Source organism: Blastocystis hominis (genome assembly GCF_000151665.1).
Source record: "Blastocystis hominis, Singapore isolate B (sub-type 7) whole genome shotgun sequence assembly, scaffold_10".
NCBI lineage: Eukaryota > Bigyra > Opalinata > Blastocystidae > Blastocystis > Blastocystis hominis.
In genome coordinates, this window is record NW_013171817.1 from 412,471 (window position 1) to 437,337 (window position 24,867).

Here is a 24,867-nt window from a genome sequence, read left to right on the forward strand (position 1 = left end):
ACAATGCAAAAGAGGAACAAACCCGCTCCGAGAAGTCTTCGCGAGTCTCGGAAATAAACTTTCAGGAAGATGTAGGCGAGGATTAAAAAGAAGAGAACGACACAGAGCTCCAGGACGCTGCGAGTTTAAAACGAAGGTTAATGGATTGTACTTGGACATGTTGACGTCAGGCTCGTAGGATCCAGTGCAGGTGGCGGAGATTCGACCGCTTTCAGAGACGGTGAGCGCGACGCCGACCTAGAAATGAAATCATGGAATGGATCGAGAACGGAGTGAGGATCTTCGATGTTGAGATTGTTGAGCTTGAAGCAGAAACTACCAAGTTTCTATGATGAAAAGAGTGGAAACGCGTGGATACTTTCATTTCATTGGGCGAGTTTTCTTCTTCTTTGACTTTTGTTTCTGTTTTCTCCAATTCTTCTTCTTGTTCTTGTTCTTGTTCTTTTTCGATTCGCGATTTCTTTCGATATACATTAATCAATAATTCCTTCTGATTCTCCTCATTCAACGCCACTTCCACGCTTCGTCGACACGGAATCGTCGCTCCCTTCGGAATTACTACTTTGTACCCCATTTCGGTTTCGATGCAGAGATCGTACGGCAGCAAATCAATGAAAAGCAAGGAGCGAATTTCGTCCTCCGTCACTCCCATCCAACTCGCACACTACAATTCAACGATTTCTGCGTGTTTTCCACTTGAATGGCTGCGCCGCTCACTGCGACCGATTCGTTCATATTGTTTTTTGGATTGTAAATGCTCAGCAGATCCGGGAAGTACTGTGGATTCATCCAATTCATCGAACGAAATACAGTGTTCGGGAACAATTTCTGCAAGTACTCGTACACGAGATTGCAATTCGCGACGCCTCCAGAGACCAAAACATCATCAAACTCTTTTAGCGCGATGAAATGGTCATGGAGCCACGTTTGGAAGTGTGAATCAAACGCTTCGATTTGCTGCTCTACGATTTTCTTAAACGCCTGCGGCGAAACGACGACGGAGACGTTCGTTCTGTCGATGTTCATTTGCTTATCGATCGATCGGAGCTGGAACAATCGCTTCGTTTTGTTCATTGCATCGTAAATGTTCAGCGCGACGCGATTTCGATGCGCGTAGTTCGACTCGATTCGATCTCGAATGCTTTTTGGCTATCAATCAGAGAACGAGGATTCGTTCACATAGCGGCTATGAATCGATTTCGCGAGCGAAGAAGCGATCGAACTGCCGCTTAATTCGGAAAACTCCGCCTCGTGAAGGACGCGGAATTCATTGGCGTGTTCCACGATGGAAAGGCGAACCGAGTCCCATCCGAAGTCAAACAGAATGAGCTTTTTCGTAACGTGGTTATCAAAGAATCCGTAAGAAAGACAGAGACTTGTCGTCGTTTCGATCAGCTCGATTTGGATCGAAAGACGCTGCGAAACGACGGAGAAGAAAGAACGCAACGCGTCGGTGATCTCTGGAACTACGAGGAACATGACAGAGATCGATTTGTGGAGATGCGACTCGGATTGAGTCTGGAAATCACAACTTGGATGAAAACTCACTTTGACTGCTCCTAGAAAATCGCAGAATACATCGTGCAGGGAGAGCTTTATGCTTTCGTTATTTACAATGATATGCCACTAACGGTAAACGGTTTGCACGATTCTACTCTCAAAGATTCTTCCGCATTGCTAATGACTTCACAGGCGGTTAGGGAGGAGTAGGTTGCAATCAATTCATCCGTTATCGGATGTTTCAGAAAGACAGGGAAATAACGAATCACTTGCTTGGGAGAAATGAGCAATCTCTCAATTGCCTCTACGCCAATCGCATAGCTATATCGTCCCTAGGTCGAACGCACTCGTTCATGTCTTACAGAGTATGCAATTGCTGTAGGAATTGAATTCGATTCTGATAATGGCAGCAAACTCGAGCACCCATCTTCCGGATTCCAATAAGCAACTTTGGTAAATTCACTTCCCACATCCACTGCAATGACTGCACTGTTTTCTGAATCGATTGTTTGCTCAGGCAGCCGGTATTTCTCCACTTTTAAATAGCTCCCGCTCATTCAGGCAATGTATTTGAAACAAAAAGTGTTAGTGCATCCTTATTCTGTCAAGTAATTACTCAACTTCAGGGATAAGTCCAATGAATCGCTATACGCAACAATCATTTGAATAGTTGGATTGGCTTTTCCCTTGATTGCTTCCAGTGATGATTTATACGCCTATTTGTAAAGTACTGGATCAATCTAGACTTCTGTAGCATTCTTAAGCATTTGTGCTTGTTCATACTCCGAGATCTCTCCTGCTGCTTTCATTTTATATTCCAGCGTGTTCACTAGCAGAGTATTGCATTCGTCATTGTCCGTAAGACTGGAAGTGAGCTCGGTAGCCTTCTTTGTAAAGTCGTTGGTTTTTTCATGGATTTCAAAGCAGGAAGCAAGGTCGCCGGAGCTTGTCAATTCTGCGATCTTTTCCTGATTCGTCTTTAGGTTTTTCGCTAGTTCCTTCAATTCTGCAGCTTGCTTTCGAAAATTGCAAAGTCTAGTGACTATTCACATACATTTACACACCTAATTTCCAGGATTCTGTTTTCTTCCACAGTTCCCATAACGACAAATCGATCTTCATAATTTACACACGGAAATTGTAAAGGATCCGATGGTACATACGAGGCATTGTTGTGGGAATAAAGAGGAGGAGGAGGAATGTTTCTGCGGAATTGCTGCCCTGCGATTTCCAGTACTTCTATAACGTTTCCCTTGTCTCTTCCAATTCGAAACCCATTTTCTGCAGAGAACGCATACCCATCAAGGCAATGACCGACTTGCTTTTCCTACATGTTACCTGTTTGGAAACGTGTTACAAAGTCGGATGGTTTCGGCACGATGGAGTGTAAAGAATTCATTCGGTAACCACATCAAGTCGGCGAAGATGACAAGTTGTCAATGAATCATCCAAAAATGTGTATCTCCCTAATTTTCTTTTTTGTAACATCATCACGTTATACACATCATCACACTCCATTTTCAACAAACACTCCAACCAAAAGTTGTATAGTAATAATCAAAGTATTGGTGGTGATAGCAGTAGTAGTAGTAGTAGTATAATACTCAAATTAAAATAATGATTGTCTTTCGAGGTAATTCATGAAAACGTTCATTCTTCATTTCTTTGTTGGCACTCTTTAAGAACTATCAATACATTCTTCATTTGTTGTATCCTTCATAAAGCGATCGAGCGAGCGTTTTAAACCCAATAATATTATCAAATTCGGGGAAGAAGTAGCTACAATTATCGAACAGACTGTGGAACAACACCGAGAGCGAATCATGCAGTCGTTTCTTTTCTTCTTTGGACATTCCCGTCTTCTCTTTTCCCTTCCCTTTTCCTTTTCCTTTCTCCTTTCCTTTTCCCTTCCCATTTTCTCTCTCTTTTTCCTTCTCTCTCTCTTTTTCTTTCTCCCTCTCTCTCTCCATTTCTCCATTCTGTCGTTCCTCACCCTCCTCAGTTTCCACGTTTCCCCTTTTCTCGGTGTGAGTGACCAGCATCCCCGTAGGAATCATCGCGTTGGACGGCAGCGTGTAGAACCGCGCGCACAGCCTCTTCAGCGCCTTTTCCTCCAGCGAGAACTCGTACTGCGGGATCTCCGTGCGGTCCCTCTTCTCTGCGGGCCGCACCTGTCTGGACCGCAGCAAGCCGTCGACCGGGGACGCGTCCACGAGCTGGTTCCCCACGTAGAAGCACACCTCGCTGGGATTGGAGGGCGCGCGCGGCTCGATGAGCTGGCAGGGCAGGGTGAGGTTGAGGTTCACCGCGCGCTGCGAGTCTCCCGAGACCTCCACGCCCTTCCCGGAGCGCACCAGGAGCACGGAGCGGTCGAGCGGAGGAGGCACGTCGCGGTCGGTCGGGGAGGGCGAAGGCAGCGGGCGGTCCTCCCAGTCGGCGCGCCAGGCGGAGCAGAGCGTGTCGCGATCGAAGGCGGGCGGGAGGGCGAAGAGGTCGAGGCCGAGGAGCGGGGAGAAGTCGGAGGAGGCGCCGAGCGAAGGGTCGACGATGTCGGGGTAGTAGGGATGGGAGGGGAGCGAAGGGAGGAGGGACTCGGAGAGAAAGGAGGCTGCGAGTGAGCGGGAGAGGGCAGAGAAACAGGCGCGATCGTCGTGGGGAGGGTCGACGGGGGGAGGGTCGCTTGTGGAGGGCCGAGGAAGGGCCGAGGAGCGACGAGGAAGCACGGGAATGACCACTGGAGAGGAGGAGGGAGCGTCGGGCTTGTCCGCTCCGGAGAGAACCATCTGCTTCATGAAGAGGACTAGAGAGAGAGAGGGAGAGAGAAGGGGAAACATTTGGACTCGAGAACGACGGCGTCCATGTCGAATTGGGAAAAGACGGGGAGAAAGACGTGCTGGAGAATGATGTACGCGACGTCCAGAATGGTGAAGGGGAAGACCACTTCGGCACTGATCGGGTAGGGTCCAACGAAGGTCGAGGGACACTTTGGAGGCAGGAAGGGAAGCGAAAACGAGTCTGCAATGAGAGGAGAAGAACACACGTACTGAAGGGCTTCGCGTGGCGAGTGGGGCGTTTGCTGAGGGTAATTGAGGGAGGAGAAAACGTACACGTAGAGAACAATGGGACACTGTTGCGGGTGATAGGGAAATGCGCTGATGAACTCATCGGACTCGAGAAGGTCGCGAGGTACGAAAATAATATCATAGAAGCATCCGTTGATCATTTTACAAAGCAGCTTGCGATTGGAGAAGACATCGAATGAGCAGAGCACGCCACAGTCACTGAAAAAGGATGTCAACATGTAGCTAAGCTGCCGACAGTTGACACAGGAGTCAGCAACCAAGAGTGCGCGACAAGAGCGACTTTCGTGAGAGAGAGTGTCATCTGCTGCTGAAGCTGGTTTCGGAGAGTCGTGCTTCGGATCCTGAGGATTTTTATCCGTCCAATTTGAAAGAGTCACTTTCCTTCCAGAAGGGATATCGGTATTATGATACACCTAGACTTGTTAGCGGGACAGTCCACGCATACGGAAAAATCTTGATTAAACATTAAACTGCCAATATTTGTGTCCCAGCCTCCACCAAAATCCATAGTTACGATAATGTATTATCAAAATACAGTAACCAAGAAATCTAAAACACTAATTAGGTTGGACAAAACGTAAAATAAAAAACAATCTGCTTACAGAATCGCTCTCTTAAAGCTTTTTCGTATTTCAACTTCCTATTTTGGAAGGAATTAAGTCACAAGACTTGGTTACACGTATAGTGGTTTATGATAATCAACAATACAAACACGATTATCGATTTTTGGAATGGAAGTATTTCCGCTTTTATTTGAAACTTGAGAACATGATAGAATCCCGATTCATTCACCTCGGTGTATCGGTATACTGTACTGTATCCTATTGATTTCATCATGAGGTGATATTCGCTCTATTGATAGAGAAAATTGGAAAATCGAGAATCCTTGATTATCATAAATTTCGATCACTGAACGTACAATGACTGAAGGCTGATGTATGGATGCTCTATAATCATCAATTCCTAGTTCCCAGAAGAGGTATTTTGAGATATGAAGATAACACTGTCTACTAATCATGTGGAAATTCCCGAAGGAGGTAGGGAGTCGTTATTTGCGGGTTTATCGTTTTAGTGAGCGTGATCGTCAAGAACCGACGTGTGATCGTGAAGGGACCTCGTGGTACTCTGCACCGCGACTTCTCCCACCAGTTTGTGGACATCCGCAAGGAAGGAAACAGAGTGTATGTGGATCTCTGGTTCGGACTGCACAAGAACATTTCTGTGGTCAGAACGATTTGCTCGCACATCCGCAACATGTTCACCGGTGTGACTCACGGATACCGCTACAAGATGCGTTTCGTGTACGCTCACTTCCCCATCAACGTGGCGATCAACAAGGACGGTACCAAGGTGGAGATCCGTAACTTCCTCGGTGAGAAGCGTGTGCGCCACATCCATATGCAGGAGGGCGTGACCGTGACCAAGTCCGAGGCCCAGAAGGATGAGATCATCCTTGAGGGAAACGACATCGAGGCCGTGTCTATTTCTGGTATGTGTTTTTAGGCAGAAGGGATAACGAATAGCCTCTCAGATCCACCTGTGCGTGTTGGTGCGCAACAAGGATATCCGTAAGTTCCTGGACGGTATCTACGTGTCTGAGAAGGAGCTGTGTGTTGCTGAGGAGCAGGAAGACGAGGAATAAACTCGCCAATTCTTGGGAACGGATGTTGTGTTTGTTGGAACCAAACAAGGCAAAGGGACAGTTCGCCTCCCCATTCAGCCTTTCGAATCAGTCGATATTTCTCCAGGTCGTCTTTCATCTTCCGCTTTGAAAAGATTCGGCGCTCCAGCGTGCCTTCGGGACTGCAAACGTCCACCAAAACGTGCTGATCGCGCTTGATCGGCGTTTGCAACACTCGCCAGGTCTTGGCCTCCTTTTCCTCCGGAGTGGAAGTCGATCGAGGCGTTGGATTTTCTGTTGTTGGGTGCGTTGGATTCTCAGCTATTGGGTGTTGTGGTTTCTCCGCTTCACTGAGAGCTAAATTCTCCGCTTTACTGTGTGATTGACTCATTGTCTCGCTATTCTCTTCATTTTCATTTTGATTCTCTGTTTCCATTTGCATTCCCATCTTTCCTTCCTCCTTCCTTCCACTTCCCTTCTCCCCTTTCTCTCCCTTCCCCGTTTCCACCCTTCCTCCCTTCTTCCTCTTCTCCATCGCCACATACGAAAACACCTCCGCCGCCCTCCTTCTCGCCTTAAACTCCTACACCATCCAGCCCTCTCTTCTCCCCTACCGCCGTCGGCCCCGGCTCGCACTGCTGCGCGAACCGACACCAGTTCTTCCGATTGTCTTTCAGCGGACACTCCGCATCGTGCGGACACGGCGCCACCACCGCCGCTCGCTTCGATTCCGCCTCCATCCGCAGAACCAGCGACCGCGCGCACCGCACCAAATGAAAGCCCCATCGCGTGCCCGCTTCGGAGATGAGGAGCGTGCCGCCAGGGCGAAGAAGCTCTGCGAGATGAGGGAGAGAAGAGGAGGAAAATACCCCAAGCGATGGCGATGGCGGAGATTCGCGCCTTGTTCGATGGAAGTTCGCTGAGAAAACGGTCGATGCAGATGAGATCGAAGTCGGGTTCTTTCTGGATAGGAGGGAGAGGAGGAAGCGAACCTCTTCGAGGACGGAGAGCAGCGAGGGGTAGGTCGTGATGGAGGGGAGAGGCGAAGAAAGCGAAGATCGACGTGCGTTTAGAAGGGAAGTGGATTGGGCGAGCATGTATTCGCTGCTATCCACGAGAACGATGTGCTGGAGGGTAGGGAAGCGGTTGAGGACGGAACTGAAAGGTGGAAGGAAGAGAGAAAGAGGGTACAGCGTCGAAGCGCCACAGCCACTACCGATGTCAAGGAAGCGTTTTGGGGAAAAGGTAGGGGAGAGGTGAAGTGAGATATCGGAGAGAATCCGAGAAGAAACAGCGTAGCTAGACTGAGAAAACAGACATGAACGAACTTTTTAGCGATGCGATATTCTGCGTATACGACGGATGTCAACTCGTCGTAAATGAGCGGCTTCATCATTTCCGACGGATCTTGGTTGGAAAGAACTCCATCACCCCAATTCACAAAATCCTTATGTACCTCACGTGATCTCACCATCGCCAAATACCTATTCTAAGCACAAAAAGGAAAAAGCAAACTCCTTCCATTGCTGCTCGCGATTTCGGTGCAAATAGCGTTTACACGCCTTACGGACATTTGTAGCAGCATATTCGGGTAATTCAATCTCTTGTCTCCAGCGAGGACGAGAAGGAATAGGAATAAATTCATTATCTACTTGAAATTGCGATTTACAACCTATTACCTGTTGATTCATGTCGCAGACCAACACTGTAAATTGCTGATCTTCCTAAAAGACTCGATTTGAAAACGAATTGGTTTCTACACCTGTACAGCATTGTACAGGCCTGAGATAACATCCTCAACTTTACAATTCGATGAGTCCAAAAATCACAACTATTTTATTCTGTATTGTATTTATCTTATTACTTGTTGAATAGAATCTTTGTACGCTCCTAATGAAGTATTTATACCTCTTGATGCTTCTCTTCTGCATAATTCCTATTATTATGCAGGAATTCGATGATGATGACGAGAATAGTGATATTGAGGAGGAAGAGGGATCTCTGCTGGACTTTGACAATTTTATTAAGAAATTTGGCAAGGATTATGGGTATGGTGGAAAACTTGACCAGATTCGAGAGCGCGAATTGAAACGAGTCCATGGAGCAGTGTACTTGGACTATACAGGAGCAGGAGTCTATCAAGAATCGCAGGTTCGTAAGTGCAACGATTTGCTTCTTGATTTCCTGCTTGGCAATACACATAGCGTTAACCCCTCAAGCAAGAAAACAGAAGAATTGGTATTCAATCACTTATATCCCCTGACTTGCAGGTTGAACATATTCGTACGCAAGTTCTGTCCTTTTTCAACACTACTGCAACCGAGTACAGTGTGATTTTCACAAGTGGAGCAACGAATTCGCTCCATATCATCGGTGAGATCTTCCCCTGGACGAAAAACAGCAAGTATTACTATCTTTCCGAAGTATTCATTGTCTCACTCTCCTCATTCCTTTCAGTGCCACAACTCCGTTATCGGTATTCGTGAGTACGCCTATCGCTACGGCGGTGGCTTCCGCGCAGTCAACGAGGAGGACCTTCCATCCAGCGGAACCTTCGAAGTATCCTACTCTGAGACCTCTCCGTTTTTCAACCCGAACCACACCTTCAGCCTCTTCGCCTTCCCCGCGGAGGACAACTTCGCGGGCGTGAAATACCCGCTCCATTGGATCAAAGACGTCCAGAACGGCTTCTTCAACGACGTTTGTCTGTTTCTCTGTTTCCATTGCAGGGCTCGCAGTGGCTCGTCGCGTTGGACGCCGCCGCGTTCGTCCCCACCAACCCTCTCGACCTCTCCCAAGTCCATCCCGACTTCGTCTCGCTCTCCTTCTACAAGATGTTCGGGTTCCCCACGGGAATTGGTGCGTTATTGGTGCGCAACGCGGTGGTAGGCGTGCTAGACAAAGTGTACTGGGGCGGTGGCACGGTGTCTCTGGCGAGCGAGCTCACCCGCTTCAACAAGTTCCACGTAGAGATCGAATGGATCGTGAGACCCAGAGCCGGCCTTCCAGCAAGTTCGAGGACGGAACCATCAATTTCCAGGCGATTGCGTGCATCGGAATCGGCCTGGACACCCTGCAGTCGCTCGGAATGCACGCCATTCAGAAGCACGTCGCCGCGGTGACCGCGCTGCTCTACGACGGACTCAGCAGTCTCTACCACTCGTGAGGTTTGGAGCGCGATGCGATGTAGGAACGGAATGCCGCTCGTGGAAGTGTATGGCAAGCACGCGTTGAAGGACCCCTCCGTGCAGGGAGGCGTGCTCTCCATGAATTTGAAACGTCCTGATGGGAGTTACATCGGGTATTATACGGTGCAGGTGGATTCGGCGCGGGCGAACGTGCATTTGCGGACGGGGTGCCACTGCGTCCCGGGAGCGTGCCGGAAGTACTTGAACCAGCCGAAGGAAGTGTATGAGGAGCTGTGGAAGCAGAAGGATAGTTGCTCGGATTCGATTGATAGCTACAAGGGAATCCCGCTGGGAGGAGGTGGACATGAGGAGGAAGGATGAGGTGTAGTGCGAGCTTCGATGGGGTATTTGACCAGTTTCGAGGATATCACGCGGTTTATTGATTTTTTGCGAGGTTATCTGGATAAGGAGTGAGGGAATGGTTAAATGAATGGGACTGGGATTGTTTGTGAAACAAGCATGGTAGTTGAAATGAATAGGCATGCAATATTATCGATAGACTGGAGATAGAGGATATGACCGACTTTCTGGACATCAGGCTGTTCACTAAGTATGTTCGAAGCTAGACTGATCAGGAGTAATAAAGGAAAGGCAAAACCCGAGATTACTGCTGCTTATGAACAAAGACCCAAGATTACAACATCTACTCCAACAAAGACCCAAGATTACAACATCTACTCCAACAAAGACCCAAGATTACAACATCTGCTCCAACAAACACCCAAGATTACAACGTCTACTCCAACAAACACTCCCAAACAAAACAGCTACTACAGGATCTTCTTCAGCGAGGCTGGAAGAGAAGAAGGCAGCTCTGCGCCTCCCTTAACTTGTCTAAGCAAGAACATGATCACAATGAACTGGCCTTCTGTTACACCTTCCTTCTGTCCGCGCGGCACCAGCCTCATCACTCTCTTAATGCCCTGATCGTCGACTCTCGACCGCTTGAACTCCTTGAGAGCCACGGCGTTGGCCATGAGATCCTCGTCCTCGCTAAGGTTTCGGAACATCTTTCGCAGCTGGTTGTGCGTCTTCTTGTCCAGCACCCACGTATCATCTTCCTCTTCTTCCTCTTCCTCTTCGTCTCCCTCCTCCTCGCTCTCGTCGACGTCTTTCGGAACCTTCGGCGATGGCTTCTTGCCGCGACTCTTCTTGCCTTCTCCCAAGAGCTCTTCGTACGCGGGCGGCAGCTTCGCGGGCAGTGCCGCGCCCTTCTGCAGCGCGTTCAACATCAGCATGCAGGCCACGAACTGATTCTCGTTCAGCGCATCGACCTTTCTGCCACACACCAGGAGAATGCTATCGCTCACTCGCTTCTCTCGACTCCTACACGTCGCGGATCTCCGTTCGCTTCACCTTCGACTGCTCGAATAGCTTGATCGCGTTCTTCATCGGCAGCTCTGCCTCGCCGCCGCTCTGCTTCATGAACAAGCCGTGCAGCTTCGCCTTGGCGGCCTCGTTGATCTCCCAGTTCATCTCCTTCTCTTTCTTCGGCGACTTCTCAGGCTTGGGCGACTTCTCAGGCTTCGGGGATTTCTCGGGCTTCGGGGATTTCTCGGGCTTGGGGGAGGAGCGGCCCAGCACGATGGCGAGCTCGTCGGGAAGGGATTCGGGTATTGGCTTTCCGTCATACGCGAGCTGGGGGTGAGAGGAGAGAAAAGGGAGCGACCTTGCAGATGTACATGATGACAAGGAACTGAGCGAAGTTGAAACGAGACGTGTCGGATGTCACCATCCGCTCGCTAGGAATGAGCCACGGCAAACCACCTCGCTGCGTACATGTGGTTGATCGCATCCTCATCTAGTCCGCAATTAGCGAACACGACGGACGCGTCCTTGTTCGCGATAAGCCCGTTCTTCTCTCTCTCAACGAAGTACTTCTTGAATTTTTTGAGGTGGTCGATGGTCAGCGACCATTCCTTGCCCTGCGCGCTTTCCTACGCTCAACCAGCCCCTTCACTCCTCCTACGATGCGTCGTGCCACCTCTTCCTCGCTCACCGGACCGTTAATGTCCATCGCTGCCTCTCCCATCTCCGGCGCGGCAACTTCCGGCTCCTCTTCGCTCGGCGGCTCCTCCGGCTCCTCCTCGCTCTCCGGCTCGATCCACGTCTGCGGCCGCGGCAGACCCAGCGGCAGCGAGCCGCGACTGGCCGCGCTGAGCACGCCCATCATCACGGCATACGCGGATGCTCTGATCCGCCGATCGTTCACGAGCTTCTTGACGGTGTCGGCGATCTTCTGGAGGTCGCGGTCCTCGAGGTCGGGCTGCTCGGGCTCGACTTCCGGCAGCTCGCCCCAGGTGTAGGGCTCGATGACCGATCCGGCCTGGATGATGGCGTTGATGATCGACACGTTGGGGTTCTGCTCCTTGTCCACGGTCGGCAGCGAGCAGATCATGCGGAGCTTGTCGTACGCGGAGTAGGCGCGCGCCGCGAGGACGAACTCCACGCAGTCCTCGCTGGAGGCGAAGTTCAGCTGGATCTGCTTGCCCTCGATGAAGAGATTGGCGCTCTCGGGCTCCCCGCGGATCGACGACACGAACGCGTTGGGGCCGTACTCTTCGTTGTAGATCGTGCGGCCGCCCTTCATCAGCTGCAGCCCGTTCTTGTTCGCCTGCACCGCGAAGTTGCCGGCCTTCTTCGCCTCTACGCCTCAGCCCAAGCCAGAACGCCCACTCGCCTGGTCTTCGGGAGGGAGGTCCGAAGTGCCGATCAGATCCTTCCGCATCGCTCGCTTCTTCTTCAGCAGCAGGTTAATCTACCGTCACACTCCGCTCGCGTCGCCCACCTCATCTTCCATTTCCTGCGACACTTTCACGCAGTCCATGTCGTACTCCACCGAGGAGCCCTTGTAGTTCACCAGCAGGCGCACGCGCTTGCCGGCGTCCTCCGCCACGGGCGTGAACACGGGGCCTGTGGCCACCTGCACGGGCATCTGTCCCTATCCGTCACCGCCCAACCCCGTGCAAACCGCGCGGGACGCGAACCAGGTCAGCGTCGACGCGTCCGTCAGCGGGAAATCCTGCTCGTGGTAGCGGATGCGGCCGCTCACGCAGTACTAGCCATCAGATTGGGAGTAGGAGGATACGGAAGAGCCGACCATCAGAATGTTGTTGGTCTTGAGGTGGAGACGACCTCGAATGTTTCCTTCCTTCGCCGTGGCGAGACTACCGCGCAGCATGCGCAGCTGACCCATGGCGTAGTCGATGGAAAGCTGGAGATGAAGTGGACAGAAAAGGACTACGTTCAGAGTGTTCACGGCACTCTCATCTAACATAATTTCGCTACTGCATTTTTCCTTGACAGATCTCGCTTTTGCATTCGTCACACCGCGTCCCGAGGTCAATCTGGCTCTTTCCACTCCGGGGATTTTCGATAAACGCATTTCCACCTTATTAAGATATTTCAGAGAACCATTGCCCCTAACATGAACATGAGCAAATTAAACGCTACGACGCAACAATACAGATTCCGGATCTGCCCTTCTTGACATCAAGACTATTCCACTCAACATCTATCAGATTAGTGCACAGTGAAGGACCTCACCTCCAATTTCAACCTCACTAATTTCTTCCTGAACATCTTCTGGTCGTTGTCCAGGTTTTAGTTGGACCATAATCTCGAATGAATCTACGATGTGACCCCTTATCATCTGCTATCCACTTTCAACGCTCATCCCAAGCCACTGTTTTATAATACTGTTCACAACGCTTCATTGCATAGTGATTTTTGGATTGCTTGATTAGAGCCGACCACTGTACGCTCGATGATACTATTTTTGGTCTTTTTTTCAAGTAGCAAGGCTTCTCTTTTGGAATTGTGATCACCAATCATTAGAAAAATGCATAACAGGGCGATATCCAGTATAAAATCGCAAATGAAATTTAAGCTATCCCGTGTGGGAAAAGTGTAGATTCAAACATCCTTTTTGCCTTCCCGCAAACTCCGCGAAACCAATACAACTCTCGTACGATTTTATGCAAACATATCATTCAAACAAACACATCCAAACAGGCAATTACATAACAACACAACACGCTTTGCAGCCCTTCTTCATCAACTCCGCTCTCTCCTGTGCATTGTTCTGTGCCTCTCTCGCCCTCTCCACCGCGGACTGTGCCTGATTGATCTTCTGCTGTGCCTGATTTACCGCGTCGTTCGCTTCTTGTTTCCCCGATCTCTGCGCCGCCTGCCTCGCTCTCTCCCACATCTGCTGTGCCTCGTTCGCCTTCGACTCTGCGGTCCGCGCCGATTCCGCGATGGACCGCGAGGCCGCTTCCACGATTTCCACTTCAATCGCTTCTTCGATCTCTCCCATCTTTCTCTCCGCTTCACTCGCCGCTTCGTTCGCCGCCAGCACCAGCTCCATCGCCTTCCTCGCCAGCTCCACGGCCTCTCGCATCGCCCTCCGCTTCTCCACCTCGGTCTGCACGTTCTTCGCGCGCGTTTCCACCGCCGAGCAGCGCGACTGCAGGTCTTCCACTCCCGCCACCGACTGCGTCGCGGCGTCTGCGAACTCGGAGGCCTTGACGTAGCCGGAGGCCTTCGCGGCCTGGACGGCGGCTTCCTTCGCTTGCGTGGCCTCGGTGAGCTTCGGCCGCGCTTTGGCGACCGCTTCGATGACTTCCTTCGCGATCGCGAAGGCCTGGGAATCGGATTCGGCGGTGGCGGCGGAGAGCTTGGCTTCGGCTTGAGCGATTTTGGTTTCGGCTTCGACCACGAAGGACTGGGAGGCTGTGCTTGCTTTCTCGGCCTCTTCGGACTTGGTCTTGGCCTCCTCTTGCTTCTTGACGCGCTCTGGGTCGGGAGGGAGGAACTCCAGAGGGATGTCCACTTCGACTTTGGGACGCTGGAACCCTCCCACGTCGTATTCCACCTCAGGGGGAGGATTGGTCACGACATCGAACTTTATGAAGGGCATGATTCTTTTGCGGAGGTCCGAAACATACTGAATGGTTTCGTCAGAGAAGCCGCGAGGATACTCTCCTGGAATTGGAGCAGGGGCAATGGGCGGATGTTTCATGATGGTTGCACGATTGACATAATGACATTTTTCAGGAGGATCGTAGTTCTTGGTGGGCATAACAGGATGTGCAAAAGGACTCGCTCGATAGAAGGGTTCATAATGGGGATAATCTTCCTGTTCCTTTACTGGCTCTCCGGGTTGACCGGGCTTCACTGTAGCAAGCCCAGACGGAGAGGATTTAGACAAACCCGAAGTAGTGGAGGGGATTACGTTACTATCCATCGAAGCTCTTACGGGCTTATCCTAGAGATAAGATCAAGTGTCTAAAACTACCAAAGAGCCAAGTTTTAATAAGTTTCCACTTTGAGCTGAATTCATACTCTATACATGAATCTTCGAGTTAGTAGGCTTACTCAATTTAAATATATAAATAGAAAGTCTTCTATAAACGATTGTTTGGGGCACAAACGAGATTTGTTATAAACTGAATAGTTTATTCTTTTGATTTAATATATTTTTGTGAAATATACGATTCATCAAACACACCCGAATCTGTAGTGTAACAAGAAATCATAACAATAATGTGAAATGAAAGGGTGGGAGCCATATGGATAATGCAACATATTATTTTGTCATGAACATTATGTATAATTGAAAACAGGCAATCTAGCATCTTCTAGAGCTTTCTTGCTATTAAATGTGTATAGTTTTGAGTTTAAATCATACAAGATGCAATATTTCTTTCCATATAATACGATCTTCAAAGAATATATATATATATATTGAGTACTTGCACTGACAACTAGACTCTGTATTGACCTTTTCATCAAATTATATTATACGAAAGCAAACAACAACCTTTCGTTGTATAGTTTCATTGACCATACTAAAAGATCGAGTGATTCCTATTACGATATGATTACAACCGCTTTAGCGTTCCATTTATGACAGAGTCAACAGATTCAATTTTAAAACAAATGTGCCTATTCATTTTTCTTGCAAATCGTAACTCCTCTCCATATTCTGCAGTGCTCTTTCTGAGAAGGCAATATTTGCTAATCATATCAAATTTAAATGAGTAGCAACCTTCAATCGTCACCCCAAGATGATGATGAGATCCAAAAGCAAATAGAGCTGGAACAGCAGCAACAGCTTGATGAAGCTCTTATCATCCGTGCCCGTAAGTGGCAACAGAAGAGAGTGAAGAAATTTCACCAATCCGAGAAGGGAACGATTGTTAGTATGCAAACTATCGAAATGCCTGTGGAACACCTTCGAAAGATTGTGCGCGATCACGGCGACATGTCGTCTCGTAAATTCAGAAATGATAAGCGTATCTACTTGGGCGCTTTGAAGTAATCTTCGTTGTTGCACCTTATCGATTAGATTTATGCCTCACGCAATCTTGAAGCTGCTGGAGAATATGCCCATGCCATGGGAGCAGATCCGCGATGTCAAGGTGCTTTATCACATCACAGGTGCTATAACCCTGGTCAACGAGGTTCCGATGGTGATCGAGCCCATCTTCATTGCGCAGTGGTCGACGATGTGGATGATGATGCGGCGAGAGAAGCGTGATCGTCGAAACTTCAAGCGAATGCGATTCCCTCCCTTCGATGATGAAGAGCCTCCTCTCGACTACGGAGACAACATCCTGGATGTGGAGCCGCTCTCCGCCATCCAGATGCCCGACCTCTCTCCCGAGGACGACGCAGCGGTCATCGATTGGTTCTACGACCACAAAGCGCTCAGCGAAGACACCAAATACACAAACGGTCCCTCCTACAAGAAGTGGCATCTCTCGATCGCGATCATGGGGAATCTGTATCGACTGAGCAACCAGTTAGTGACCGACATTACAGACCAAAACTACTTCTATCTCTTCGACAAGAACTCGTTTTTCACTGCGAAGGCGCTCAACCTGGCGATTCCTGGCGGTCCGAAGTACGAGCCTTTGGACCGCGATGTGGAGGTGGATGAGGACTGGAACGAGTTCAACGATGTGAACAAGATCATCATTCGAAACCCGATCCGAACCGAGTACAAGATCGCCTATCCCTACATGTACAATGAGAGAACGAAGCACGTTTCCATCCCGTTCTATCACTACGCGGCGTCGGCGGTGATCAAGACCAACGATCTCGACCAGCCTGCCTTCTACTACGATCCGATCATCAACCCGATTCCCGCCTTCGAGTCTGCGAACGCGCACAGCGTCGTGGTACGTTCTGCACAGCCTGCGTCATGGATAGGAAGTCGATTTGGACGAGGACATCGTTCTCGATGAGGCGGATCTTCCCTTCCTGAGCGACGAATCTCTCTTCCTCCGTACTCTCCTCCCTTCCAGTTTCTCACTTCTAGCGACCACGGCGGAAGGCATCGCGCTGTACAACGCGCCGCGCCCGTTCAATCTGCGGTCCGGACGCACACGCCGCTGCTTCGACGTTCCGCTGGTGAACTCGTGGTACCGCGAGCACGTGTCCTACACGCTCCCGCTGAAGGTGAAGGTCAGCTACCAGAAGCTGCTGAAGGGCTGGGTGATGAACCAGCTGCACCGCAAGCCGCCAAAGGCGCAGAAGCGCCGCGACCTGCTGCGGTCGTTGCGGTCGACGAAGTTCTTCAAGACGACGGAGGAGGACTGGGTGGAAGCCGGGTTGCAGGTGGTGCGGCAGGGCTTCAACACGCTGAATCTGCTGATTCACCGCCGCGGCCTGAACTATTTGCATCTGGACTACAACTTCAACCTGAAGCCGATCAAGGTGCTGACGACCAAGGAGCGAAAGAAGTCCCGCTTCGGAAACGCCTTCCACTTGACGCGCGAGATTCTGCGTCTGACCAAAATCATCGTCGACTGCCACGTGCAGTTCCGACTGGGGAACATCGATGCGTTCCAGCTGGCCGACGGTCTGCAGTACGCGTTCGCGCACATCGGGCAGCTGACCGGAATGTACCGCTACAAGTACCGCCTGATGCGCCAAGTCCGCATGTGCAAGGACTTGAAGCACGTGATCTACTATCGATTCAACACCGGCGCGGTCGGCAAGGGCCCGGGCTGCGGCTTCTGGTTCCCCGGCTGGCGCGTGTGGCTGTTCTTCCTGCGCGGAATCGTCCCGCTGCTGGAGCGGTGGCTGCAGAACTTGCTGGCTCGTCAGTTCGAGGGTCGACACAGCGACGCGACGCCGCACACGGTGACCAAGCAGCGCGTGGAGAGTCAGTACGACTTGGAGCTGCGCGCTGCGGTGCTGCAGGACATCCAGGATATGATGCCGGAGGGCATTAAGAACAACAAGAGCAAGACGATCGCGCAGCATCTGAGCGAGGCGTGGCGGTGCTGGAAGGCGAACATTCCTTGGAAGGTGCCCGGCTTGCCGCCAGCGATCGAGTCGATGATCCAGCGCTACGTGAAGGCGAAAGCGGACTGGTGGACCAACGTGGCGCACTACAACCGAGAGCGAATCCGCCGCGGAGCGACCGTGGACAAGACGGTGTGCAAGAAGAACGTGGGGCGACTGACGCGTCTGTTCCTGAAGAAGGAGCAGGAGCGCCAGCAGAACTTTTTGAAGGACGGTCCGTACATCAGCGAGGAAGAAGGAGTCGCAATCTACAAGACCGCCGTGAACTGGCTGGAGTCTCGGCACTTCTCGCCGATCCCGTTCCCGCCCACGCAGTACAAACACGACACAAAGATGCTGACGCTGGCGCTGGAGCGACTCCGCGAGAACTACAACAGCAACAGCCGAATGAACCAGAGCCAGCGAGAGGAAATGGGTCTGATCGAGCAGAGCTACGATAATCCGCACGAGACGCTGCAGCAGATCAAGCGCTATCTGCTCACGCAGCAAGTCTTCAAGGACGTGAAGCTGCAGTTCTTGGACCTGCACAGCCATTTGTTGCCCGTGTACGAGATTGATCCGCTGGAGAAGATCACGGACGCCTACCTGGATCAGTATCTGTGGTACGAGGCCGATCGCCGCAAGCTGTTCCCGAACTGGATCAAGCCTTCGGACGAGGAGCCGCAGCCCTATTTGGTGTACAAGTTCTGCCAGGGCGTGAACAATCTGACCGATTTCTGGTCGTGCGAGAATGGGGAATGCAATGTGTTGATGGAGGCGACGCTGGACAAGGTGTACGAGAAGATCGACCCGATTCTGCTGAGCCGCTTGCTGCGTCTGATCGTGGACCACAACATTGCGGACTACATGAGCAAGAAGAGCAACGTGAAGATCACCTACAAAGATATGGAGCACGTGAATCACTACGGTCTGATCACCGGACTGCAGTTCGCAGGCTTCATTTTCCAGTACTACGGACTGATTCTGGACCTGCTGCTTCTGGGAATGCACCGAGCCTCCGAGCTGGCCGGTCCCCCCACAATGCCGAACAAATACTGCTCCTTCCACGACACGGAGACGGAGATTCGCCATCCCATCCGTCTCTACACTCGCTACATCGACAAAGTGTACATCGTGTTCCGCTTCACCGCGGAGGAAGCGAAGGATCTGATCCAGCAGTACCTCACAGAGCACCCCGATCCCAACAACGAAAACATCGTGGGCTACAACAACAAGAAGTGCTGGCCGCGCGACAGCCGCATGCGTCTCATGAAGCACGACGTGAATCTGGGCCGCGCCGTGTTCTGGAACATGAAGTCGCGCATTCCTCGCTCGCTGACGACGTTCGAGTGGGACAAGAGCTTCGTGTGCGTGTACTCGCAGGACAACCCCAACTTCCTCTTCGACATGTGCGGATTCGAGGTCCGGATTCTCCCGAAGTGCCGCATGCCGCGCGAGCAGCAAGTGCAGGCGCGCGACGGCATCTGGCCGCTGCAGAACGAAAGCACGAAGGAGCAGACCGCCGTGGCGTTCCTGCGCGTCACCGAAGAGGAGCAGCGGATGTTCGAGAACCACATTCGCCAGGTGCTGATGAGTTCGGGCGGCACGACGTTCACGAAGGTGGCGAACAAGTGGAACACGGCGCTGATCAACTTCATGGCGTACTTCCGCGAGGCGGTGATCAACACGGAGGAGATGCTGGACATTCTGGTGAAGTGCGAGAACAAGATCCAGACGCGAATCAAGATCGGACTGAACAGTAAGATGCCGTCGCGTTTCCCGCCCGTGGTCTTCTACACGCCGAAGGAGCTGGGCGGACTGGGCATGATGTCGATGGGACACATCCTGATTCCGCAGAGCGACCTCACCTACTCGCGCCAGACCTCCACGGGAATCACGCACTTCCGAAACGGAATGTCCCACGAGGAGGACCAGCTGATTCCCAACCTGTCGCGCTACATCACGCCGTGGCTGTCGGAGATCGAGTCGTCGCAAGAAGCGTGGGCGGAGTACACGTCCAAGAAGGCGGAGGCCAACGCGATCAACCGCCGGTTGACGTACGAGGATCTGAGCGAGAGCTGGGACCGCGGTCTTCCGCGAATCAGCACGCTGTTCCAGAAGGACCGGCACACGCTGGCGTACGATAAGGGCTACCGCGTGCGTCTGGTGTTCAAGCAGTACACGCTGCTGCGCTACAATCAGATGTGGTGGACGCACCAGAGCCACGATGGTCGCCTGTGGAACCTGAACAACTACCGCACGGATGTGATCCAGCACCTCGGCGGCGTGGAGAACATTCTGGAGCACACGCTGTTCAAGGCGACGGGCTTCCCGACCTGGGAGGGACTGTTCTGGGAGAAGGCTTCGGGCTTCGAGGAGCAGATGAAGTACAAGAAGCTGACGAACGCGCAGCGCAGCGGTCTGAACCAGATTCCGAATCGTCGGTTCACGCTGTGGTGGTCTCCGACGATCAACCGAGCGAACGTGTACGTGGGTTTCCAGGTGCAGCTGGACCTGACGGGTATCTTCATGCACGGAAAGATCCCCACGCTGAAGATCAGTCTGATCCAGATCTTCCGATCGCACTTGTGGCAGAAGATCCACGAGAACATCGTGATCGATCTCTGCCAGGTGTTCGACCAGGTGCTGGACGATCTGGCGATCAGCTCGGTCGAGAAGATGACGATCCATCCGCGCAAGTCGTACAAGATGAACAGCTCGAGTTCGGACGTGGTGATCAACGCGTCCTATCGCTGGAACACCTGCAAGCCCTCGCTTCTCCACGACGACCACGACGAGTTCACCGACCAGCCCACGCAGCAGTACTGGCTGGACGTCCAGCTGCGCTGGGGCGACTACGATTCGCACGATATCGAGCGCTACTGCCGCGCCAAGTTCCTGGACTACATCTCCGACTCGATGACCACGTACGCCTCCTCGACCGGAGTGTTGCTGGGCGTGGATCTCGCGTACAACATGTACTCCGGCTTCGGCCACTACATTCCGGGATCGAAGCTGCTGCTGCAGCGCGCGATGGCGCGAATCATGAAGGCGAACCCCTCGCTGAGCGTGCTGCGCGACCGAATTCGCAGCGGCCTGCAGCTGTACTCGTCGGAGCCGACGGAGCCGATGCTGAGCAGCCAGAACTACCAGGAGCTGTTCAGCAACCAGGTGGTGTGGATTGTGGACGACGAGAACGTGTATCGTGTGACGATGCACGCCACACACGAGGGAAACACCACCACCAAGCCCATGAACGGCTTCGTCTCCGTGTTCAATCCTCGCTCCGGCCAGCTCTTCCTCAAGGTCATCCACACGTCGGTCTGGACGGGACAGAAGCGTCTGACGCAGCTGGCCAAGTGGAAGACGGCCGAAGAGATCGCTGCGATCATGCACAGCACGCCGGTGGAGGAGCAGCCGAAGCAGATCATCGTGACGCGCAAGAACTTGATGGACGCGATGCAGGGCATGCTGGTCGATTTCCCGAACACGGTGCTGAAGACGTCGGAGATGCAGCTTCCGTTCGCTGCGCTGGGCAAGGTGGAGAAGATCAGCGACCACGTGCTCAAAGCCACGGGTCCGCGCAACGATCTTTTCAATCTCTACGACGACTGGCTGGAGACGATTTCGTCGTACACCGCGTTCTCGCGTCTGATCCTGATTCTCCGCGCCATCCGCTTGAACCCCGTGCAGGCCGCGGCCATTTTGCGCCCCACGGCGGACACGATCACGCAGCCGCACCACGTGTGGCCGACGTTCACCGCGGAGCAGTGGATCGAAGTGGAGCACAACCTCACCGACATGATTCTGGCGTACTACAGCAAGAACAACAACGTGTCGGTGACGTCGCTCACGCAGAGCGAGATCCGCGACATCATTCTGGGCATGCCGATCGCGCCGCCCTCGCAGCAGCGCCAGCAGATGGCGGAGATCGAGTCGCAGGACCGCGACCAGAGCCAGATGGTCTCGGTGACCACGCGCACCACCAACGTGTTCGGCGAGGAGATGACCTCCACCACCACCTCGCAGTACGAGCAGCAGACCTTCTCGTCGCGTGCGGACTGGCGCGTCCGCGCGATCTCCACCGCCAACCTGCCTCTGCGTGCGCAGAACCTCCACGTGGCCACCAGTCTGGACAGCGAGAACGCTTACGTGCTCCCATCCAACCTCTTCAAGCAGTTCGTCTGCATCGCCGACCTCCGCACGCAGATCTGCGGTCTGCTGTACGGCGTGTCGCTCCCGGACGACCCGCACACGATGGAGGTGCGTCTGATCGTGCTGCCGCCGCAGATGGGCTCGCAGATGGCGGTCAAGATCCCCGACCAGCTCCCGCAGCACGAGCTGCTGGAGGGCCTGGAGCCGCTGGGGTGGATCCACACGCAGGCGCGCGAGCTGCACGCGCTGTCGTCGCGCGACGTCTACACACACTCGCACATGATGGACACGAATCCGTCGTGGGACGGGAAGAAGACGGCGATCATCACGTGCTCGTTCATTCCGGGCTCCGTCTCCGTGGCGGGCTACAACATCACGAAGGAGGGCTACGACTGGGGCCGGCTGTCGAAGGACCAGGGCGCGAACACGACGGGGTTCGACGAGAACACGATGTTCCACACGTGCTCGGTGCTGTTTAGCGACAAGTTTTTGGGAAGCTTTTTGGTGCCCGCGGAGAACAGCTGGAATTACAACTTCCGGGGAAGCCAGTTCCGAGCCAACGATCCGTACGACGTGGTTCCGGATGTGCCGAAGGAGTACTACGATCCGGTAGGAGAGGGAAGAGGGATGGGGTTAATGGGTAGGTGCATCGCCCGGAGCATTTCAAGAACTTCTGTAACATCGAGCAGGACGGGCCGCAGGGCATCGAGCAAGAGAATGTAATGGAGCGGGAGGATGAGTTCAATTAAAAAAAGAGTGGGTTGTTTGTTGTAAATTTTGTTTTCGGCACATTTTTTGGAGAGTGTTCACCAGCTGAGGATGGAGGATGCGGAAGTGAAATCCCGAACGTTTGCGAAAGAGGAGTTCAGTATCGAGCGGGATTGTCTCGAAATGCTCCATCGCAAACCCCGTGTCTCTAAAAACGTTTTTCAAGCATACCACAAGGAGATTACGGAAATTGCAAAGGCGAGTAAGCAGTTGTTGCTAGATATTATAGAGAAGAAACGGAAGTAGGGGATTTCGCGTCGAAATACATGATTTCTAGATATGTCGCGTTCATTCAGCAGTTAGAAGACGATCTCCTATCCGAAAAGTCGATTCAGGAGCAACAATTTGTGGTCGTGGGAACAGCAATGAACGAATTGAAAAACAGCATTGCTCTGGTACTTTTACGTTTCGTTTTGCTAATTTCCAGGGAGAGTCTGAGAAGAAGCAGCTCCAGTCCGAAATTGCACGAATTCAGGAAGAGATTCAAGCGAGCAGTCAGCGCGTATTTTTGTCTTGATTCTTTGAAGCGTAGAAACAAGACGTTTCCACGATGCGCGACAAGCAGGCCTCGGAGATCCGTCTGCTGCAATCCCAAGTGGATTCGATCACCAACACCACCGAATCCCTTCGAAAGGAAAAAGAAGAGAGCGAAGCGACCAAATCGCAGCTAAGCTCCGCCTTGCAGCAGCAACAGCAAGAAATCGGCACATGCTCGCAAGTTTTGGAGGAATCCTACACGCAGAAGCATGTGAAGCTGACCGCGGACATCAATGAGAAGAGAGAGCAATTCGAGCGTCTGAAAGAGCAGTTCGCCTCGGAGTGCGACGCACGTGCCAAGGAACTCAAAGAGCTTCGACAGACGATCGAAGCGACCTCCAACCGTCTGCAAGACCTCGAGAGCCGAGCGAGCGAATTGCAGCAAAATTCGGCGGCCGCCGAAGCGGAGCTGTACGTGCACGCTGATTGGCTGACCCGCAGAGCGAACATTCGATCGAACATTCAGCAGATGGAGTCGGATTTGGCGAACACAACGTCGCGTTTGCAGTCGAGCACCAGCGAGATGACGGTGCTGTTGCAGCAGAAATCGGACACCGACACGTTCTACAGCCAGCGTGTGGACGTAGGCCGATCGAATTCGATTCGAAGCAGGCGCTTTCCGCGGAGAAATCGACGATCTACGAGCGCGTGGTGGAGGCGGACGTGCAGAAGGCGCAGGCGGAATGCGAGCGACGCCGCGTGCAGCAGGAGCTGGAGCGGAGGCAGCAGGAGCTGCAGGGTGATCGTGGAAACGTGGAATGAGGGGTAGAACATTCGAAGAAGGTGGAGGAGCTTCGGCTGAAGATCAGCCAGGCGGAGAAGGAGTCGGAGACGGGGAACACGATTCTGGCGCACAGCGAAGTGGAGATTGCGAACTGCAAGGAGCAGACCAAGCTGATTTCCGCGGAGATCGTGCGGAATTCGAATGGAATCCAGCGTAGGAAACGGTCGTCGCGTCGCTGAAGACCCGCAACGAGAAGATAACCGCGGAACTGGAGGAGTTGTCGATCCAATGCGAGGAGTTGGAAGACAAAGTGGCGTTGGTGTCGGAGGAACGCAACTCGCAAAAAGTCCGGATCGACAACCAGCTCCGTAGCGACCGCCTGGCTTTGGTTCAGCCAATAGAATCGCTGCAGGCTACGCACGCGGCGCTTCGGTCGCAGAACGCCTCGCTGCAGGCGGACTTTGCGAGCGTCCAGGAGATGAAGAACTCGTCGAAGGAGAGCGGACGGTCGCGGATTCGGAAGCTGCAGCAGTCGGTGCAGGCGTTGCAGCGCCGCGTGGATGAAACGTCCTACGTGGATACGATCTACACGGAGCAGAAGCAGCGGATTGAGAACCTGGAGAAGAAGGAAACGCAGGCGGAACAGACGCGTCGCATGCTGAGCGATAAGATTCAGTGCATTCTGGGGAACGTGGAGAGCGACATCATCGTGCACGAGAACGAGCGGTTTCTTCAGAACACGCTGGATATAACGCCCGATGAGACGGGCGTTTCGGTGTATGGGACAGGGCAGAAATCGGGGGTATTTGTGGCCGACCGCGTGTATTCGGGAGTGATCGAGAACGGGTCGATTCTGAGTCGGATCGAGGATATTTTGTACACGGCGTTGGACGGGAAGGTGATAACGATTTTGAACTTGGGAGCGATGCAGCTTTCGTATGATAAACGTGAATTTCTGTTTAGTATGTTTTGAATGAATGATCAAACAAAGAC

General features: G+C 52.5%; 11 protein-coding genes; 4 read left to right on the top strand and 7 right to left on the bottom strand.

The window, feature by feature from the left end:
* Nucleotides 1-7: 7 nt before the first annotated feature.
* Nucleotides 8-408, bottom strand: GSBLH_T00001333001 (uncharacterized protein). XM_013039725.1 has 3 exons: nt 270-408; nt 152-237; nt 8-117 (listed from the first exon to the last, which is right to left on the bottom strand). Exons 1-3 carry the CDS (start codon nt 362-364, stop codon nt 83-85), a joined length of 216 nt encoding a protein of 71 aa, XP_012895179.1. The 5' UTR covers nt 365-408; the 3' UTR covers nt 8-82.
* A 744-nt stretch (nt 409-1,152) lies between these two features.
* Nucleotides 1,153-2,057, bottom strand: GSBLH_T00006250001 (uncharacterized protein; the record flags this gene model as incomplete). The annotated part of the gene is made up of 4 exons (XM_013039726.1): nt 1,153-1,518; nt 1,579-1,626; nt 1,656-1,832; nt 1,863-2,057. The coding sequence occupies 4 exons, from the start codon at nt 2,055-2,057 to the stop codon at nt 1,153-1,155; spliced, it is 786 nt and encodes a 261-aa protein (XP_012895180.1).
* A 1,143-nt stretch (nt 2,058-3,200) lies between these two features.
* On the bottom strand, nt 3,201-4,801 carry GSBLH_T00001334001 (uncharacterized protein; the record flags this gene model as incomplete). Its single annotated transcript, XM_013039727.1, has 3 exons — nt 3,201-4,108; nt 4,139-4,300; nt 4,333-4,801. The coding sequence occupies 3 exons, from the start codon at nt 4,799-4,801 to the stop codon at nt 3,201-3,203; spliced, it is 1,539 nt and encodes a 512-aa protein (XP_012895181.1).
* A 753-nt stretch (nt 4,802-5,554) lies between these two features.
* On the top strand, nt 5,555-6,249 carry GSBLH_T00001335001 (uncharacterized protein). XM_013039728.1 has 3 exons: nt 5,555-5,620; nt 5,656-6,072; nt 6,107-6,249. The coding sequence occupies exons 1-3, from the start codon at nt 5,575-5,577 to the stop codon at nt 6,223-6,225; spliced, it is 582 nt and encodes a 193-aa protein (XP_012895182.1). The 5' UTR covers nt 5,555-5,574; the 3' UTR covers nt 6,226-6,249.
* Nucleotides 6,250-6,779: 530 nt separating this feature from the next.
* Nucleotides 6,780-7,895, bottom strand: GSBLH_T00006251001 (uncharacterized protein; the record flags this gene model as incomplete). The annotated part of the gene is made up of 6 exons (XM_013039729.1): nt 6,780-6,787; nt 6,819-7,167; nt 7,197-7,503; nt 7,533-7,693; nt 7,772-7,852; nt 7,884-7,895. The coding sequence occupies 6 exons, from the start codon at nt 7,893-7,895 to the stop codon at nt 6,780-6,782; spliced, it is 918 nt and encodes a 305-aa protein (XP_012895183.1).
* Nucleotides 7,896-8,148: 253 nt separating this feature from the next.
* GSBLH_T00001336001 (uncharacterized protein) lies at nt 8,149-9,831 on the top strand (the record flags this gene model as incomplete). XM_013039730.1 has 7 exons in its annotated part: nt 8,149-8,442; nt 8,475-8,627; nt 8,662-8,904; nt 8,943-9,170; nt 9,200-9,366; nt 9,395-9,690; nt 9,721-9,831. The coding sequence occupies 7 exons, from the start codon at nt 8,149-8,151 to the stop codon at nt 9,804-9,806; spliced, it is 1,467 nt and encodes a 488-aa protein (XP_012895184.1). The 3' UTR covers nt 9,807-9,831.
* Nucleotides 9,832-10,162: 331 nt separating this feature from the next.
* On the bottom strand, nt 10,163-10,630 carry GSBLH_T00001337001 (uncharacterized protein; the record flags this gene model as incomplete). The annotated part of the gene is made up of 1 exon (XM_013039731.1): nt 10,163-10,630. One exon carries the CDS (start codon nt 10,628-10,630, stop codon nt 10,163-10,165), a length of 468 nt encoding a protein of 155 aa, XP_012895185.1.
* A 1,415-nt stretch (nt 10,631-12,045) lies between these two features.
* Nucleotides 12,046-13,044, bottom strand: GSBLH_T00001338001 (uncharacterized protein; the record flags this gene model as incomplete). The annotated part of the gene is made up of 7 exons (XM_013039732.1): nt 12,046-12,150; nt 12,181-12,333; nt 12,364-12,450; nt 12,481-12,606; nt 12,637-12,814; nt 12,846-12,906; nt 12,939-13,044. The coding sequence occupies 7 exons, from the start codon at nt 13,042-13,044 to the stop codon at nt 12,046-12,048; spliced, it is 816 nt and encodes a 271-aa protein (XP_012895186.1).
* A 366-nt stretch (nt 13,045-13,410) lies between these two features.
* Nucleotides 13,411-14,853, bottom strand: GSBLH_T00001339001 (uncharacterized protein; the record flags this gene model as incomplete). XM_013039733.1 has 2 exons in its annotated part: nt 14,692-14,853; nt 13,411-14,661 (listed from the first exon to the last, which is right to left on the bottom strand). The coding sequence occupies exons 1-2, from the start codon at nt 14,734-14,736 to the stop codon at nt 13,411-13,413; spliced, it is 1,296 nt and encodes a 431-aa protein (XP_012895187.1). The 5' UTR covers nt 14,737-14,853.
* A 579-nt stretch (nt 14,854-15,432) lies between these two features.
* GSBLH_T00001340001 (uncharacterized protein) lies at nt 15,433-22,603 on the top strand (the record flags this gene model as incomplete). XM_013039734.1 has 4 exons in its annotated part: nt 15,433-15,713; nt 15,745-16,583; nt 16,615-22,454; nt 22,490-22,603. 4 exons carry the CDS (start codon nt 15,433-15,435, stop codon nt 22,592-22,594), a joined length of 7,065 nt encoding a protein of 2,354 aa, XP_012895188.1. The 3' UTR covers nt 22,595-22,603.
* Nucleotides 22,604-22,879: 276 nt separating this feature from the next.
* On the top strand, nt 22,880-24,847 carry GSBLH_T00007011001 (uncharacterized protein; the record flags this gene model as incomplete). The annotated part of the gene is made up of 6 exons (XM_013039735.1): nt 22,880-23,008; nt 23,041-23,115; nt 23,146-23,733; nt 23,760-23,889; nt 23,920-24,062; nt 24,092-24,847. 6 exons carry the CDS (start codon nt 22,880-22,882, stop codon nt 24,845-24,847), a joined length of 1,821 nt encoding a protein of 606 aa, XP_012895189.1.
* Between the last annotated feature and the right edge of the window lie 20 nt (nt 24,848-24,867).